The sequence below is a fragment of the Lithobates pipiens genome, unplaced genomic scaffold (genome assembly GCF_037356315.1).
Source record: "Lithobates pipiens isolate NorthernLeopardFrog02 unplaced genomic scaffold, aLitPip1_a1.2 Scaffold_25, whole genome shotgun sequence".
NCBI lineage: Eukaryota > Metazoa > Chordata > Amphibia > Anura > Ranidae > Lithobates > Lithobates pipiens.
The window spans coordinates 210,492,109-210,511,845 of NW_027507787.1; the positions used below are offsets into that span (position 1 = coordinate 210,492,109).

At 43.0% G+C, this 19,737-nt stretch overlaps 1 protein-coding gene across 1 annotated transcript in view; it reads left to right on the top strand.

Annotated features, from left to right (window-relative positions):
* PTPRE (protein tyrosine phosphatase receptor type E) overlaps positions 1–19,737 on the top strand; it is a gene marked incomplete in the record, with an annotated part of 298,322 nt that overhangs the window by 116,297 nt on the left and 162,288 nt on the right. Inside the window, 1 exon segment of the mRNA XM_077455513.1 lies at positions 17,483–17,594. Within this exon segment, the coding sequence (XP_077311639.1) occupies positions 17,483–17,594 (112 nt within the window).

Below are 19,737 nucleotides of genomic sequence, written 5' to 3' on the forward strand. Positions count from 1 at the left end.
AGTCATTCAGAATGTGTTTTACAGAGCAAGTCACTGTTGAATTTTTTTTTAACATTATTGAAATGTTAGAGGGATATTTCATGTCTGTGCTTGCAGCTGAGCTGCGGTACATGTTGCAGATTTCATCCACACAATGCTGTGTTTTCTGCCTGAGTTCTAGTGAGGACAGGGCACATAGAAAACAATTGCAGAGACCGGGTTTTTCTGCTCTAGATCTCTGCACAAGTACGAACAAGCCTTTATGCCCCATACACACGATCAGAAATTCTGTCAGAAAAACTTGGATGGTTTTTCCGACGGAATTGCGCTCAAGCTTGGCTTGCATACACACAGTCACACAAAAGTTCTCTGAACTTTCAACCATCAAGAATGTGGTGACGTGCAACACTACGACAAGCCGAGGAAATTAAGTTCAATGCTTCCGAGCATGCGCCAAATTGTTTCCGAGCATGCTTGATTTTTTTTGCGCGTCCGAATTGCATACAGACTAACGCATTTTCGCATAGGAATTATTTCCGACAGAAAAATAGAGAACCTGCTCTCAATATTTTCCTTCTGGAATTCTGCCAGCAACAGTCCGAATGGAGCATACACACGGTCAGAATTTCTGATAAAAAGCTCTCATCGGTCTTTTGCTGGCAGAATTTCTGTGTATTGGGCATAAGTCTGTGAGTGTTATTAGGGCTATTACCTTTCATTTCTATTCTCTGTGTTCTGGTGAAACAATTCTCACTTCCATTGGGCAATGGAGGTAGGTGGATCAAGCTTGCCTTTTTTGTTACCTAATACCATAAGTTTTTATTGTGCACCATTACAACCTTGGCTGCCAGTCAACCAAGCACCAGTCCATACACTGTGGCTCCAATTAGTCTAAAAGTTGTCTTTTTTTTCTTGGGTTTATTTCTTGAGGAATTTTAACAAGAGAGGGGATCAGGGCATGGGATACTCAAACGCTTAATAATCAGAGGGCAAACTTCTTCCTGAGTAATCGCAGGTATGGAACAGTCCAAGGCCTCATAGCTGAAGACCATGGGGCAAGTCTTTTTGGCATCTGTGTTGCCAGTTCCAAAAAACTACGTCACAGTGATTAGCGTAAAGTCATATTAAAGGCTCTTGCCTTTATTTTTTTAATTATAAATAACAAACCACAAGCGGTGGTTTTACACAGAGCAGCCCTGAGCCTCCTTTTCTTGGGTGCCCCGCCAATGCTCCTGCCCCTTTCCCTTGCTTGATATCCTCATTGCAAGCCACTTGCTATGGGGGCATTAGTATGTGCTCCCTCTGCTCCCTCCTTGCTCACTGTGATTGACAGCAGCGGGAGCCAATGGCTCCCACTGCTGTGTCTCAGCCAATGAGGAAGGAGAGACCAAAGAGAGTTGCTGCTCTTGTGCTCACTGCTGGATTGAGATTTGGGTAAGTATAGTAGTGGGGGGGGGGGGGGGCTTAACACTGAAAGTTTTTAGTTTTTTTTTATCTTCGTGCATTGAATGCATGAAGGTAAAAAAAAGAACCTTTGGCTTTTACAACCACTTTAGGGTCATTACTCACAAGTCCCCAGGACAGCTGCCACTTTCCGGCTTCCCCTGTACAAAATCCCATGAGTGAGACAGCACTTCAAGACCAGATTCTTTCTGATGAGGTTCTGCAATCAACTTCTGGCAAAGTCCATCCAGACCCTCAACCCGTCACCACTGAGGCCTCTAAAAGCAGCTGTATGATACATGGCATGCTTGAGGGCAGCGGGCTCTGGAAACCTGGGGAGAAGTAACCTCGCTCACCAGTGTCTCAGGCTATTCATCACCATTCCAGGACACTTCTGAACACTCCTGTCCAGGGATTAGCTGGATCCCGATAAATATTCATGCTGGTAATTTAGAATCTCCCGCCTTATGCTCTGGCAGCTTCTTCCAGAGACAGGGTGAAGCAATCAAACTCCCAGCCTGAGAAACCTCTGAGCAGACCAGGCCAAACAATTACCAGTTTCTGACTCTATTTCCTTATTAAAGCATTTTGCTTGATCCAGACACACTCATAAATTCTGCGGTCAACTACAACTGGCAGTACTGTGAGCTCGAGCAATGACGTACTCTACATCTCGGGATAATCACAGATTAACATATCAATGTCGCTTCCCTGCATTCATTGTCACGTTATTTATTGACACTTCCAATTACACCGGCAGCGCTGTCATTTTCTTTTTTCTTTTTTTTTTCATGACAAACTCAACTGGGGGACTATTATTGTGTCACAAGATGCTGCTTGCAAAAGTTTCCTCTGTAATTAAATCTTTCAGTGACAAAAATCACCCCAGAGGTGATCTCTATGCTAAGTGGCCTGTATGTCTTACGGCAGAGATGTGCGTCACTTTGTTATAGAAGGTATATATTGATAAGGATTGTATATACAAAAAAGTACATGCAAGTTCATGTCTAAGAGATAGAAGTAAGAAGAGAGATGGTTAGGATTTCACCAAGATAGACATACAGGCCTGATGGCAAAACCATTATTGGGCCCCTCTGCCCCTACATTCTCCATCTCAAAGGCAAATCTTGTTGTGATTCCATAAAGTCATTTCTTATTTAGAAGTAGTATAGAGATTCCCATTCTATATATCAAAGATGGCGAACCTTGGCATCCCCAGATGTTTTGGAATTCCATTTCCCATGATGCTCATGCACTCTGCAGTGTAGTTGAGCATCATGGGAAATGTAGTTCCAAAACATCTGGGGTGCCAAGGTTTGCCATCACTACTATATACAGTATACATTCATGTTAACCAAATGTATATAACAATTAATATTGCTACAATTTTGCATAGATTAAGTGAGGGTTAAAAGCCCCGTCAGGCTTCCTTTTTGTTTTTTTGCCATCTGTGTCCTATTGGGGAGATTTCTCTTCACTTCCTGCCCCAATAGCCAGAAGAAATCCCTAGAAGAGTGAAGAGATCACTGGTTGTCACCAGAGCTAATGTTCCTATTGGAAGATTTCCCCTCTATTACTGTTCTGGGAACAAACCAAAACGTGGGATTTCCTTTCACTTTCAGTGATAATGGGAAAGTATAAATCGCATACCTCCCAACTTTCTGAGATGGGAATGAGGGACACCTATTAGCAAAAGTAAATAGGCATAGGACACACCCCCTGCCACGCCCCCTTAAAGGAGAATTGTACAAAAGAAATTGATTGTTTAAACCCACAAGTTCTTTTTTACCACTTCCAAAAGCCAATATAACAGGAATTAGAATTTGCAAATGCAGCAATTTAGAAATTGGATGAAAGGTTTAGCACTGGCACTTTTTGATGGATAAATAGTGCATTTTGTATATAACTATATAGATCAAACCTAAATGAGGGACAAATGAGGAGCTGTGAGGGACAGAGGGACTTTGTTCCAAATCAGGGACAGTCCCTCGAAATCAGGGACAGTTGGAATCTATGTAAATCGCCCTAATGGGTGCGCAGATGGCAATAAAAACCTGACAGGCATTCTAATGCCTCTCCATCCAAAACAAACAAAACATTTTTCCTTTAGTTAGACTTTAATAAATAACTGTCAGACAGCACTGGGCCCCCTTGTGATTCTAGGCCCTGTAACATTTGCATGGTCTGCTGTGACTATCGTTACCCCGTGAGAAGGTCTTCCAACTGTCTCTCTCAGCAGGGGCTTCCCTTATCTTCAGTCAACTCGTGCTGTTCCATCTCACTCAGTACTTTACAAACAATAAAAACCATCCCTGGCGCATTCTGTGCCATAGTCCTATTTATAATAAAGCCAAGTGTCTTACCTTCTGTTTTAACAACTTAAAGAGGGATTCCGCCCAAAAAAAAAATATTAAAAGCCAGCAGCTATAAATACTACAGCTGCTGACTTTTAATAAATGGACACTTACCTGTCCCGGGTTCCAGCGATGCGGGCAGCCGAGGCCGATCGACCGCTCGGGCCTCGGCTGCTGCCGCCGCCATTCGAGGTGAGGGAATCAGGAAGTAAAGCGAATCGGCTTCACTTCCTGGTTCCCTACTGCGCATGCGCGAGCTGCGCCGCGCAATAGGAAATCTCCGCGCTGTCACTGGGACCCGTGTGTGTCCCAGCAGACAGCGCGGCAGGGCAGGAAATGGCGTAGACTCCCGTGGGAGTCTATGCCCGGAAGTGGGTGAAAATACCTGTCTTTGACAGGTATCTCCACCCCCCTCCCCCCTGAAAGGTGTCAATTGTGACACCGGAGGGGGGGGGGGGGGGTTCCGATCAGCGGAGGTTCCACTTTAGGGTGGATTCCCGCTTTAAGGACCAGGCCAATTTTTCAAACTTGTTTATAAGTTAAAATCATTTTTTTTCCTGGAAAACTACTTGGAACCACCAATATATATATATATATATTTTTTAGACACCCTAGAAAATAAAATGGCGGTCGTTGCAATACTTTGTCACACCGTATGTGTAGCAGTCTTACAAACGCAATTTTTTGGGAAAAAATGCGCCTTTTTAAAAATAAAAATAAGAAAACTGTAAAGTTATCCCAATTTTTTTAATATTCTGAAGGATAAGGTTACGCCAAGTAAATTGATACCCAACATGTCATGCTTCAAAATTGCACCCGCTCGTGGAATGACGACAAACTTTTATACTTAAGTCTATATAGGCCAGTGATGGCGAACCTTGGCACCCCAGATGTTTTGGAACTACATTTCCCATGATGCTCAGCTACACTGCAGAGTGCATGAGCATCATGGGAAATGTAGTTCCAAAACATCTGGGGTGCCAAGGTTCGCCATCACTGATATAGGCCATGTTTAAAAATTTCTACAGGTTACCAGTTTTGAGTTACAGAGGAGGACTTTTGCTAGAATTATTGTTCTTGCTCTAACGATAGCAGCGATGCCTCACATGTGGGGTTTGAACACTGTTTACATATGCGGGCACAACTTGCGTATGCGTTCGCTTCTGCACACGAGCTTGGCAGGACAGGGCACTTTAAAAAAAAAATTTCATTTATTTTACTTTTTATTTTTTATTTTTACACTGTCCCTTTCCTTTTATAAAAACATTTTTTGGATCACTTTTATTCCTATTACAAGGAATGTAGCCATCCCTTGTAATAGAAAAAAAGCCTGACAGGACCTCTTTAATGTGACTTTCAGTCATTTTTTTCAACTTTCCATCTATTAAATCTTCTGCCTTTGTTTGTGTTATAATCTATATTCACTTCTGTTTGATTAATCTAATGCTCGATTACTTTGTACTTGATTTGAAAATTAATAAAAATTACAATTTAAAAAAAAATCTTCTGACTTTTTGTTTTAACTTTGGATAGTAATTTTTTATTTTTTTTTGCCCATAAACACCTCATACAACCCACTTCCTGTTTCTTGTCTGGTAAAAGCCTAGGCTTATGACATCATGCACAGCTCTCACTCTCCTGAGAGTTTTCCAGGAAGTGAGAGCAGATAAATCATAAGAGGGCCGATGAAATCTGCAGAGCTGGAGGTGTGCCTCTGTGTGTCTGTGTAAATCCAGGAAGTGAACAGGCAGCAGCTTCAGCTGCCCACGGTTAAAATGGTTGCAGCCGGACTCGGTGGAGGGAGATTTCTGCAGCATATTTGGCAAGTACAGAATCACAGTATATATAAAATAATATGCAAAGTGGTTGGAATAGCAAAGATGTTTATTACAAATTATGTGAGCAGTTCATCTTTAAAGCGGGACTGCACTGCGGAAAAAAATATTAAAAGCCAGCAGCTACAAATACTGCAGCTGCTGACTTTTAATAAATGGACACTCACCTGTCCCGGGGTCCAGCGATGCCGAGGCCGATCGATCGCTCGGCTGCTGCCGCCACCATTCTAGGTGAGGGAATCGGGAAGTGAAGCGAAGCGGCTTCACTTCCCGGTTCCCTACTGCGCATGCGCGAGTCGCGCAGCGCAATAGGAATTGTCTGCGCTGTCTCTGGGACCCGTGTGTCCCAGCAGACAGCGCGCAGGGACAGGAAGAGGCATAGACTCCCATGGGAGTCTATGCCCAGAAGTGGGTGTAAATACCTGTCTTTGACAGGTATCTGCACCCCCCTCCCCCCTGAAAGGTGCCAATTGTGACACCGGAGGGGGGGAGGGTTCCGATCAGCGGAAGTTCCACTTTAGGGTGGAACTCGCTTTAAGCTCTCCATTCCCTGCTTTTCAGGGAGACTTTGAATGGTTGTAAGGGAAAGACGGCGGTAGTTACATTTAGCTTGAGAGAAGTCGCACAAGACGGGAAGCAAGAAGGACCATATGCAGAATGAAAAAGGTTTTTCCTAAAGGTAGAAGTGGATTTAAAAATATGAGCATACTGTTCCAAAATATAATAAAGAGAAAAAGCTGGTCTAAAACAAAGGCAGTAATTATTTTGCTTGGGCAACAGAGGCACGTTGTTTTGTGTTCTTCTTGCTAGTACTAGAGACAAAGAGCCACCATTGTCTTGATGGGAAATATTTTCTATAGAGAACAACCATTCTTTCTTCTTGATTGAATATCTGTGAGCATTAAAGAACCAACTGTGAGGACACATTTGCAGGAGCCTTAGCAGTAATGCGTACTATAGCTTTAACAGTCAGCATGCCGCAGCACATGGGTGTAATAAACAAGACATTTGGCTCCCGTAAATACCAGAAGATCCAAGCAGCACTCTTGCTATTCACACCATCCATATTTACCACAATAATGTTGACCCAAAGGTTTACCTTACACCAAGCCTCAATTATTAAAATGTCAAAGAGGACAACTGGGTTGTCCTTAACAAGACGTGACGTTTCCAACCTCATTTATCAAAGCATCTTTTATATAAATGGTCTTTGTTGTCCTACAGCAGCCAGTCGGCGTCTTACCAGCCCTGTAGAATGAAGGTTGGAAAACAAAAATCTGGATGTTAGTACTGGCTGTAGGCAAGTCAGATAGGTCTTATCACAGAGAACCAAAATCATGGGAAGGACCATTACAAACTAGTTTGAAGGCTCTATATTTTGGGCTCTATATATTATTCGGTCATCATCTACTTCCTTGACTACCTTGAGGAACCCTTGAAATAGTCTTCAGGTCTTAGGGACCCTCTGCAAAAAACAATTTATTAGAGGTCAGTGGGAAAATTGCCCTTTACATTTATGGCCAGTAGGAAGAGTCCCCTAACAATGGTGGTGAGCATGCCACTTTAACAAACAAAAAGATTGTAAGTGTCATACAGCTGGCTCATCAAGTGGAGTTGACTCTGAAACTATGCAGGCACTATCAAATAGGAGGTCAATCGGCCACAGATCAAGGATTCCCTAGCCACTTCTGGAGGACCCTAGGGTTCAGCAGAACTCTGAGAATGGTTGACCTAGGAGCCTGAGACAAATATGCATCAACTGACATGAGAACATCAAAACATGCACATTCGGTTTTAGGTCAGTGATTCAGGATGCAGTGAGGCTAGAGAATAAGGATGGCAGCTCCAGTATTTGGATGTTTAGGGAGCAATCTTCTGCTCTCATTTTTCTTTCCCATTCCTGCACATGGCCGATCAATAAATAATGTAGTGTAATAATGTGGGTTTGCTGTCAAGCCATTGGAAAGAATCCCGTTTCATGAAATGGGACAAATTGGTCAAAGTATCTAATATTAAAACTGTTACTCCAGTACGATCAAAAAAAGTTGAAGAGCAAAAGCAAGAATATAAATGGTTGCTTTGTGCCCAAGGGCAGTAATCTTTTAAGATCCTGACATATTAGGCTCAGTCAGTTGTTTTATAGTTATTATTTTTATAGTCTGTAGAATAATTGGTACAGTACACGGTAAAAAAAAAAAAAAAAAAAAAAAAAGCTTATAAAAAGTGCTATGGGATACAAGTCCCTCTATCGTCCACAACAAATAATCACAAGCTGGAATTATTCTGATGGAAGAGCCACAGGACATAAATGCTCTTGTAGTCCATAGCAACCAATTGCAAGTTGATATGACTCTCTTTATTTTCTTAATGCAGCAAGGGGCCCTGAAATGATTCCTAGCTGTTGTAATCGGTCAAAAGTTTCTTCCTTCGCTGTGTGACACTGTTGCAACATCCCTTTTAGTGTTTTCTTCTACAATGACATTACAGTGACCTTACTCATTTTCTCATTAAACAAGTTCAACAGTACAATAAGATACAGTAGGATACCAGTGATGTGTAAATTATTGTTGACCATGAAAGACAATATCCTAATCGTTGGTTAGGGTGCAGAAGAAAGCAATTGGAATCAAACAAGAGCTTCCAGTCTCTAAGGTGTGTGTGTATGTATATGTATATATGTGTATATATATATGTATATGTGTGTGTGTGTGTGTGTGTGTGTATAATATATATAGCACTAACCCCTGAAGGAGCTGCTGGTTATTTTTGGGCTTACCGTTACCTTTTGTTCTCCCTGTTTCATGTCTAGGGGATGTCCCGAGGTAGATGGCCCAGTAACTTGAGACTGACAATAGATCCACTTGAATGGATTTTATTTGCAAAAACGCAGACCGTTGAACAGGCTTTAACTTGGGATCAGAGGGTTGGAAAGGAAAGTTCAGGTACTCTCAATGTCAAAGTCCAAAAACGTTAAAGAACTTGCTTACTTTGACTGCATCCAGAGAATAGCCATTCACAGCTGGATGATCACTCAGGTTGGACAGTCCCTCTCTCACAAGGCCTAGCAGCCAACCAGGTGTTTACTCAGGAACAAAGTCTTTATCACCGATGTTGTTACAAAAAACATAGGGAAACTAAGCTGTAGAACACTTGTAGGATACCTGTATCTTTCAGCCTGCTTGGTGATATCCACAAGACCAGATTCTCTTGGTTACTTCAGCCCTTCCAGGCTCTTGTTAAGAAAACCAACCCGGACGTGGTTTTCTTCTAAAGAGTCCTTCCCTGGAATGCTTGAAGTACACTGGGTCTCCCCCGAACCGGAGACGGCACCCATCCACCTTGGAATCCTTCCTTAGTTCCCTTGCCTTGGGCTATCCAGCCCCGAGGCATAAAAGTCGGGTGGATCCGCACCCCAGGCCATAGCCTTCCTGGTGGCTGGTCAGCAGGACCATGTAATCAGCACAGCATACTGGACCGGAACCCCAAACCACGTGACGTCTGCATCTTAAATACCCTCTCCCAGAGGGCACAGCGAGAGGGCCACCAGACCATAGTTCTGCGCCTGCCACCAGAGACAGTGCCCCACTGTGGCCAGGCTGAACATCTCACAGCCCAGTCAGACTGACACAGAAGTCAAATTTAGGCAAATAGACCCAAACCAAACTGTAGTTTGGGTAAAGTTAAATTTTGAAAAACACATAGCGCGTGCTCTTCAGGATATATATCATATATATATATAAAATATAATATAATTTTTTTTTTTTTATGTGTAGCACTGACCCCCGAAGGAGCTGCTGAATTTATTTGGGCCTGCACTCTGTTATTAAACCCCACAGTCCCCTTAACACAGCTGTGGTGCAATGTTGGTGTGGAATAAATGGTGAAAGATAACCCCACAGTATACCTTGATTGTATACATGACAGTATACCTTGATTGTCACCTGAGTATCCAATGGCTCCACCTGCTGAAGAAAGAACAATACTTCATTCCAATGTACTTTAATAAAAGTGTATTTTACTTTGGTTATGATAAGGAGATAATTACAGTGGTCATACTGTCACATCAACATAACGTAACAATGCAAGGAATCTGAACAACATGTAAATATAGCACAAGTACAAGGGAGCTCCCCCTACATTGAGTTCTAGGTTCAAGGCCTTGCAATAACACACAGTCTTTGATCTTCTTTAATTCTGCTAGCTATAAAGGTCTGTAGCGATTTGTAATCCAACAAAGTGAGATAGTAAAAGGTTAACTTAGAAGGGATCCTGGAACTGTTTCTGGAGGTACTCTAATGGTTATTACCTCTGGTATGGCACGGTACTAAAGTGTGATGAGGAGTAGGCTTTAGACCTGCCTACTGTCAGTCTTTGTTAGATCCTCCTCCGTGGGACTACAGGTCCCAGTACCTCTGTATGAAAGTCTAACTGTATGCAAGTGTGTAATAAACTGTGGGCCACAGCCTGCTCACCAACTGGATCTGATGAAATGCAGCAGTTCCGCTCCGGTGCACTATGTCTTGGTTCTAGCCGGCCGGCTCCGTCACACCGCTCCATCCTGCAAGATGCACTGGGTCCCTCTGATGGCTCACAGGTGTCTCTGGATCCATCCTGATCCGGCCACTCAGTCTCTCCAGCTATCAGATGAAAGAGGTTTGTCTTTGCTGCGCTCCGTAGTGGATGTAGGCCGCGCTCCCTGGAGACCTCCTCCACAGGTCCTTTCAGGCAGGCCATGCGTCCAGCTGAGACCTAAGATGGCCACGCGGGGGTCTCTTTATAGTCTACCCAGCATGCCTTGCTGTACAGGGTGATCATGGGTAGGTCAAATATAAAAAGTAAACACTGTCACTTCCTGTTATATTTCCAACATTATGAAAAGGATAATCATCCAAGTCCATTTCCAGTTTTGGTCACTAGATGGCACCAAATACATTGGAATAACATTGTCTATAGGTTTATATATTAGAGCATTAGTAGGCAAAAATATTATAATTATATTTATATATATATATATCACATATATACACATACACACACATCAAGCCCTGGTTCGCGCCAGTGCCTCGAACCTGGAAAAAACGCAGAGGGAGCATGTGCCCGGGAGGCAATGCCATTGCGTCGTACTAACTGCTTTAAGTCTGATTGTGTTTAATAGAGCTCTAGAAGATAACTGTACCTCAGAGTTTAGTTACCAGTCTGCCTTCAGTTTATACCACTCGAAGTCCACCATTTAGTACTTTAAGAGCCAGTAAGAGCCTTGTCTTGGGGGAACAGTGCTGTGCAAGGTGTCTAAAATGCCCTGACTGCGATGCTTCGCATATTGTGGCTGCAGCAAATTAACCGCGACATGTTGTCTCCTGCTTCTCTTTCTCCTGATCCCTTCATATACTTTGTTACCATATCTATATCTTTTTGCATTGTCCATCCACCCCAAGACTTCTCACTTCACACTCATAAACCTTAGCCCAAAGGAATGCTCATTAGAGCTAACTATCACAGACTCGCTCCATTCTACACAAACCCATCACCATTCTAAACAAAACCACTCACTTCTCCAGGTGAGACAAGAAGCCTTGCATACGATCAACACTGAAGAAATGGCTGCACTCCAAGATCCTTCAACATTCGTATTTAATAACGAACATCCCAAGTGTTACAGACAGTTCAAATGGTAGATGCGTTGCACACACTAACAGGTGCGCTTATTCATGAGTGAATTCATTCGTTAATGAATAAGCGCACCTGTTAGTGTGTGAAACGTGTCTACCATTTGAACTGTCTGTAACACCTGGGGTGTTCGTTATTAAATACGAATGTTGATGGATCTTGGAGTGCAGCCATTTCTTCAGTGTCCATCACCATTCTATTGACTTGGCTTCGTAAACAATTCACCAGTTCTTCTCCTATGGTCACAATATGTTAGTATTACAATGATATCTGCAAATATTTTGTTGCTAATCATCATCCTTTGAATAGGTGAGGGTCTGGGGATGGTATATTCAGCCCTACTTAATAAGTAAAAGATCAACATTCCAATAGTAGCAACTATTTATGATGTACTGTTTAAACTCTAGTGACAGTAACCGCTTTCTTGTAATTACCAAAATTATTGAAGCGGAAACGTAAGAATCCTGCTGGCTGATAATAGCAATGCCAGGCACTTTGATGAACTGGGGCCAGTGGAAAGAAACTGCCAACTGCCTGGTTACTGTAGTTGCTGCTGTTGGAATATTGCTCCTTTGCGTATTAAATATTGGCACGTACGTGTTCCTAAGGACTTTCTAGGGATGGTTAAAATGATTGTAAACAATCACCTTGTAAAACAACCCATTCAGTTTCAAAAAGAAATGAAAGGCAAAAGATATTTTTATATAGATGTAAAAAACATTATAAATACAGTTTATCATAAGTGATCACGTTCCCTCTGTTCTTAGCTGCATAAGAGTTGGGGGGGGAGGAGAAGCAGCAGTACACTGAGCTTGCCTGTGAATGGCTGTGCAGTGGGGGCATGTTAGGACAAGTCTGATCATTGGAGAGGAGTTCCTAGCACAGCGAGAGAACTGACCACAGTGTGCTCTCTTGCTTAGTGTGGTGAGTTTTTAATAGGAAAGCAGAGGAACTGGCAGACACACCAGGGGTTTCACATCTAGGAAGCAATATAAAGGACAGTATACTTTCTCATACAAGTACATGGTACAGCAGCCACATATCAGCAATATGAAGTGTTGAGATAACAAAAGCTTAACGTGTGAATTAAAAGTAATTATAGAAGTTTGCTGTATTTTGTGACCTCGGTGTTAATTGCACAATATTTTGTGATCTCAGTGTTAATTGCACAGTGTTGTGTGACCTCATTGTTAGAGCCGGCAGCCCCAAATAAACACAATTGTCCCTATCTGAACTGAACAATTGTAATATTTATGTCACAATGTACGTGACAGCAGTATATCTTTCAATGATCCATTACTGGTCTGTGAATAGATTTATTATAACATGTTCCTCTCTGCACCTTGGAAATGGAGTTCTCTATATCTATGATAAATGATGGAGGATGCGGGCAGATTAGGGACATTATGTAGACGTGCAGTCAGCCCACATCCACATGAATAAAATGTCATATGATAGGTGACCCATAAACTGCACTATGTATAATCAGTGATTCATCTCTGTGATCTGTAAATAATGTGCAGCTTCCTATATTTGCCCTCCTTTTTTTTTTTTTTTTGTATGACTTTTTTTTATTAAAGGGTTTTGTCCCTTTTTACCTGACCTGAGATCAACAGCCTCATTTAGAGGCAGCCATTGGCCACCCCTGCTGCAATGGTTTTCGTGTGGCTCAAAGGTTGGTTAAATCTTCTTACAGCAATGGTAATTAGCCGTGGTTCTCTTTAAAGGGCAAGTCCATTGAAAATGTGAATATTCTGATCACTGGCTTCTCGTATATCTGGCATTGGCAGAACTTAATCTACAGCTACACTAAAATCATTTACCAGTATTTCCTAAGGGATATATGGAGGATCCAGCACAGCCATTCTGCCTTGCTCAGTATAATGCCAAGTGAGGCCTATGTCAGCCAAGATGCATGTTTTTGTTACCAGTGTCATCCCATTTGCAATCCTCATGGCTACTTCCTAGTATATTTGTAGCTCTTTATTCTGTGTTAGGCTGGCCATACACGGTCGAATTTCTAAAGAATTTTCTTTTGAAAATCAGAAATTTTGTGCGTTTTTTGTGATCCGATGGCGCCCCCATTGATTTTGAAATTCAGCAAACCGAGCCTTCAATTTCACCTCCTGTTGCTACATTTTTTTCTAAATGGACAAAAATGTATCTCCATTAAAAGCGACTGTAAACAAAACATGGCTAAATGCCAGTTACCGCATTTACAAGCTGTTACAGGCATTTGGCTTTTCAAACGCTTCTGAAGATCATCCTGAACGCATTTTTTATTTTTTTTGCTTTCCAAAAAAAATCTTCTAAACTCAACTGCCTAGAAACAACTATAAACAATCCTTTGTGCATGTACTAATAAGATAACATAGAGAAGAGTTCAGAGGCAGCTGAAAAAAACGCCCAACTGCTCCTAAACGTCCGTTTACCAGCAGTAGTGTACATGAAGCCTAAAGCCTCGTACACACGATACAATTGTTGGCCAATCGAGCGTCTGATTTTTTTTTTTTTGTGAAAAGGGCGTGTGCCAGGATCTTGTCTTGCATACTAACGGTACACAATTGTCATGCAATAAACACGAACGTAGTGACGTGCTATGAGGAATTTCAGCTCTTGAGTGCCACCCTTTGGGCCCCTTCTGCTTATTTTGTGTTTGGTGACCATTGATTCCAATTATGCGTGTTTTTACTTTCGACTTTTGTGTGATGGATTTGTGTACTGACCATACGAAAATCTGATGTCAAACCGCTGCCCGCCGAAAATTTACTAGCCTGTCATCCAACATTTGTTGGCCGAAAGTTGGACAACAGTTGTCAAAAGGAGTGTACTAACTAAGATTTTAGAACAACAGTCTGTCAACAGACAATCCCCTGCCAACAATCGTACCATGTGTAGAAGGCTTTAGAGATTGGCAGAATTCTAAAGTTGCAGGATACTGGATAGAAATTGTACATAGAATAAACAGGACCTTCAAGACCACTTTGAAACCAGAAGCCTAGATCTGCCTCCTGGGGATTCTAGAGGAAGGCAGAATTCCCCCCTGAATAAAGACGTCAGTATTAAGGTGCCTGTATCAGGCTAGGCGGCTGATAGCAATAAACTGGCAAGCCAGGAACCCCCCAGCATTTGAATCATGGGTCAATGCCATTAACTCCACAATCTGGTGTGAAAGAGTGATGTTTATAAAGCAAAACAACTTAAAGAAATTTGGGGGGCTATGGAACCCCTGGCTGGGTGGGATGGGTTACCCCCTGGACGGTGTCACAGGGGGGCGGGTCTAGTACCCACCTGGCTTGCTTATGGTCGGTGGGGGGGCTAGGGGCCTTCTCGTCTCCCGCTATTGGCCCGTCCTCCGGCCGTGGCGTCCGGGGGATCGGTGGGGGGGGAGTTTCCTTGCCCCCCCCCCCTTGTTGCCGGCGGTGTCTACTATCTCCCAATCAGCCAACCATCATTGATGTTGGGGAGGCTGGAGCTAACAGTGTGTATTATAATCGGGGTGGGTTTGGGTGGGAGGTTTGGGAATAATTATAAGGCAAGTTTGTAACAAATTGAAGGCTGTGTATAGTTTTGCTATTGTCTCAATCATGCTCGAGATGTAGGCTTTTGTGAATTGTGAATTTTACTGTTAATCTTGTGTTTAAAAATGTAATAAAGAAAAAGGATTATAAAAAAAAAAGTTGCAGGATGGCATATTTACTAACAATTAGAACAGCGGATGATAATGTGCAAATAATTGCTACCACTTGTGAGGCTTACACCAGTGTTTCTCAACTCCAGTCCTCAAGGCGCCCCAACAGGTAATGTTTTCAGGCCTTCCATTCTTTTGCACAGGCGATTTTCACTGCCTTAGTAATTATCACAGCCATTTCATCTGAGGGAAATCCTGAAAACTTGACCTGTTGGGGTGCCTTGAGGACTGGAGTTGAGAAACACTGGCTTACACAATTGGGAACCATTTGTTCTATAAGGGCTACATACAAAATGTGTGTGTGTGTGTGTATATATGTATATGTATGTGTGTGTGTGTATGTATATGTATATATGTATATATATATATATATATATATATATATATATATATATATATATATATATATATATATATATATATATATATATATAGTTCACTGCCTATTAATACAATGTCACCACCCTTGATAAATAAGCGAAATCATTCATGTATTGATGAAATCTCTACATGTGTTTGTCTATGCCAGCATTTATGTTCAAATCAACCATATGTTCCAGAAGCACAACTTATATCAAAGAGTCAAGATGAGTGATTTAATATGTTATGTAAGAATGAGTGCAGCTATGCGTAGAAACCAGTCAGCCTCCTTGTTTTATTGTCAAAGCTTAAAGTGGTTGTAAACCGTTATAAACCAGTTTGATCTACGGTAAGCCTAGATTAAGGCTACATGGTTTAGGAGATATTTAGTAAAAGACAGTCACCACTGTCTACCGCGCATGCCCCGTAGATAGCGGCGTGCAGGCGCACTATCGCCGTTAGAAGCATGTCATGCCATGACGTCATCGCTGCTTTGGCGCTGTGAGTGGCCGGAGCAGCGATACCTGGAAGAAGATGGATGCGTCGGACTACAGGGGACAGCGGTGACATCGCTGGCTCCTTTGTCAGGTAAGTGACACATAATGGGCTACTATGCGATGCATAGTAGCCCATTATGCTTTACCTTTGCAGGGATTACTTCCTCTTTAATTGAACAAGCTGAAGTGAGAAGCTGATTGGCTACAATGTACATCTGCACCAGTTTCTGAGTGCTCCAGTTTTAGTAACTCTCGACCGTAGTGTCTTTCATTTCCTCTAAGGCAGTAGTCCCAAAACTGTGGCGTTTTTGTGGCCCTTGGGGCACTATTTCTTCCACTGTTCCAATGTCGGGACACTATGCCTCCCACTGACACCAAGGATGGGGCAATATTCCTCCCACTGACACCAAGGATGGGGCATTATTCCTCCCACTGACACCAAGGATGGGGCATTATTCCTCCCACTGACACCAAGGGTGAGGCATCATTGCTCCCACTGACACCAAGGGTGAGGCATCATTGCTCCCACTGACACCAAGGGTGAGGCATCATTGCTCCCACTGACACCAAGGGTGAGGCATCATTGCTCCCACTGACACCAAGGGTGAGGCATCATTGCTCCCACTGACACCAAGGGTGAGGCATCATTGCTCCCACTGACACCAAGGGTGAGGCATCATTGCTCCCACTGACACCAAGGGTGAGGCATCATTGCTCCCACTGACACCAAGGGTGGGGCATCATTGCTCCCACTGACACCAAGGGTGGGGCATCATTGCTCCCACTGACACCAAGGGTGGGGCATCATTGCTCCCACTGACACCAAGGGTGGGGCATCATTGCTCCCACTGACACCAAGGGTGGGGCATCATTGCTCCCACTGACACCAAGGGTGGGGCACTATTCTTCCCAAAGATCCCAACAATTATCATTAAACCTCCCACTAAAACCAATGATGGAGCACTATTTCTCCCACTAATACCAGAAATGGGCATTTTGTCTCCTACTAAAACCAATAACAGGCCACTGTTTCTTGCACCGATACCAATGATGGGGCACTATTCCTCCCAACTGACACCAACAATGCGGCACCATTTCTTCCACTGATACCAGTAATGGGGTACTATTCCCCCACTGATATCAATCATGTAGCACTATTACTCCCAATATTGGGGCCCCGTTACTCAGACTGATACCAACAATGGAACACTATTTCTCCCACTAAAACCAGTGATGGGACAGACCCCAGGACATTTTCTACTGTCCACTAAAGCCCCTAAGGCCCCTAAAGCCTGAAGGACAGTGAACTGAAACTTTGTTTAGAAAGTATGGAGACCTCTGCTTTGCGGACATAACCATGAATAAGGAATAACTTTTGTATGGACTGATTTCTGCTAGGGCAGCTCTTAGGGGGTGGGGATAATGTTTCTTTTCATGGTGTTTGAGCTGTTTGGTGCTGACATATAAAGTATATCAACACAAGACAATGAAAATCTATTTTCAGAAGGATGTTTGGAATAAGCATACTGGAATATGGGGGATATAGGAGGATGCATGGTGTATGTGATTCACTGATATACTGTTTTAATTTTTCTTTACTTCTGAAGCCATCAATGTGGATTTACATATAGTTTTTTTTTTTGTGTGTATTTTTAGGCAGCTGCAATGGGGTGGATTTCATCACCAGCTGTGTACCTTGGTATTACTCTAGGCCAAGTGTTGTCTGCACATGGGAATCATACAACTGCCTCTTACTCCACCATACCAAGTAAGAAAATTGCACAAGACTCTGAGCTGCCTTCTTGGGAAATGTCTTCTAAAGAAATACATATCCCACTCACTGAGTAACTTATGTATTACATCAAAAACACATTCATGAATTGCAATGCAGTTACTTGTGTATATCTAATTATGAATGTATTTTTTATGTTGTTTTTTTTTTTTTTACGTTATTGTAAATTGGACTCCCATTTCTGTCCATGTCTGTGGGTGCCTGAAAGGCAAAACAATAAATGATAACTTTCACAAGATCTTACATTTACCTGTCCATGATCCTGGCAGATCCACACTATGTGCCCCACTCGGAACTGCACAGCTGCCGCTCGATGCTTTTGCATTTGGTCTCAAGGTCTTCTGTGTATGCACCAACAAAATATTGTTCTTTCTTGTAAGAAGGCCATCTGTCGTGAGACCTGCCATTGGACGGCCTCGTCATAGAAATCAATAGGATTTGTACATGCATGCACAGAAGACTTTGGGGCCGGCTTGGAGAGTTTCCAGCAGTGGTCGAGTGGTTCCCCATGGCCCACACAAGTTGGATCTACCAGCATGGTGGACAAGTCAATATAGGACCTTGGATGGGAAAAATGAGGGAATAAAGTTATCCTAAAAACAGAACTAAATTAACTATGTGCCCTTCAAGTGGTATTAAGGCTCCAGTGCTCTCGGCAGGAAAAAAATCCGCTAATTTTGAGCATTTTCTTGTACTAGCGTTTAGGAGTCTTTAGCATTTTTCTCTGCCAGAACAATGCTCTCAAAAACAGAAAACAGTTTTTTCTTCTGCATCTAAATGCTGAGCTTAAAAACCTTTTTCAACCAGGGTGCCTTCAGGTTTCTTCAGGGGTGCGAAGCAAAATGCCTACAAATTGCCCACACTTGTATACAAGTAGTGAGTTGATGAAGCCTGCTTTTGTTACACAAAGACCCAGGTTTTCATTGTGCACCATCACAACCTTCCAGCCACCAGGGTCTTGGCAACCATTGACACCATCTGTTGATAAGGAGGGTATTGGGCACTTGCACAGCATCCTTGTTTGTCCCTCCCTTGTCCCCTCAGTCAGTACTGGGGTCACATTAGCTGAGTGAGGGAGAAGAGAAACATTGGAATTCTAGTCGGTACCAGTGTGAAAAGGTGTATTTCCTTTGGAAGAAGTTGTCCCCTTTAACATTGGGTGTCCTATATGTGTTGATGTTGCTGTTTTTTTTGCTGTTTTTTTTTTCACATTATAGAACAGGGTGCCTTGAGATTGTGCATAATTTTAAAGGGTGCCTTGAACAAAAAAAGGTTGAAAAAACGCCTCTAAACTACTTAATGTGCATGGACACATAGAATGACATTAGTTGCTTCTGTAGGCAAAATGCTAAACTCCTCTGGGAGCAGCGTTTTTTTAAACTAATGTGCATGAGCCTAAACGCAAAACCAAAAATGTAATATATAGCAGTTTACCAATCAAACGCAGCGCTTTTCCAAGGTTCTGCCTCCTTTGTCGTGATCTTTCCCCAACCTGGACCGGTGTTCTGTCAAAAACTGTCCCCCCATCAGATAGTGTCCGCCCCGTACTGCGCAGTCTCAGCGCTTGCACAGTACGGAGGACAAGGAGACTCGGAAAGTCTCCGAAGGTGAACGGCGCCTGTGCATGGGGTCCAGGTTCAAGCCCCACCATCCAAGTGGATATATGGTAGCACTTAGTAATGGGGCCGCTCGCCACGATTCGGGCACGGCCTCGCTTCGCTCAGCAATTTTTTATTCTAACTCTATGTCCACTTGGATGGTGGGGCTTGAACCTGGACTCCATGCACAGGCGCCGTTCACCTTCGGAGACTTTCCGAGTCTCCTTGTCCTCCGTACTGTGCAAGCGCTGAGACTGCGCAGTACGGGGCGGACACTATCCGATGGGGGGACAGTTTTTGACAGAACACCGGTCCAAGTCTCTTCGGAGACTTTCGGCATCGTAGCGCAGTACAGGGCGGACACTATCCGACGGGGGACAGTATTCGACACAACACCAGCTCTGTAACATCAGCCGATGTTGGGTCACTGTCAGTACAGTACAGCCAAACAAGCTTTGGCTATATTTGTCCTTTAAGTTCACAGAGGTATTTGAAAGAAACACAGTACAGCACTTGTGAAT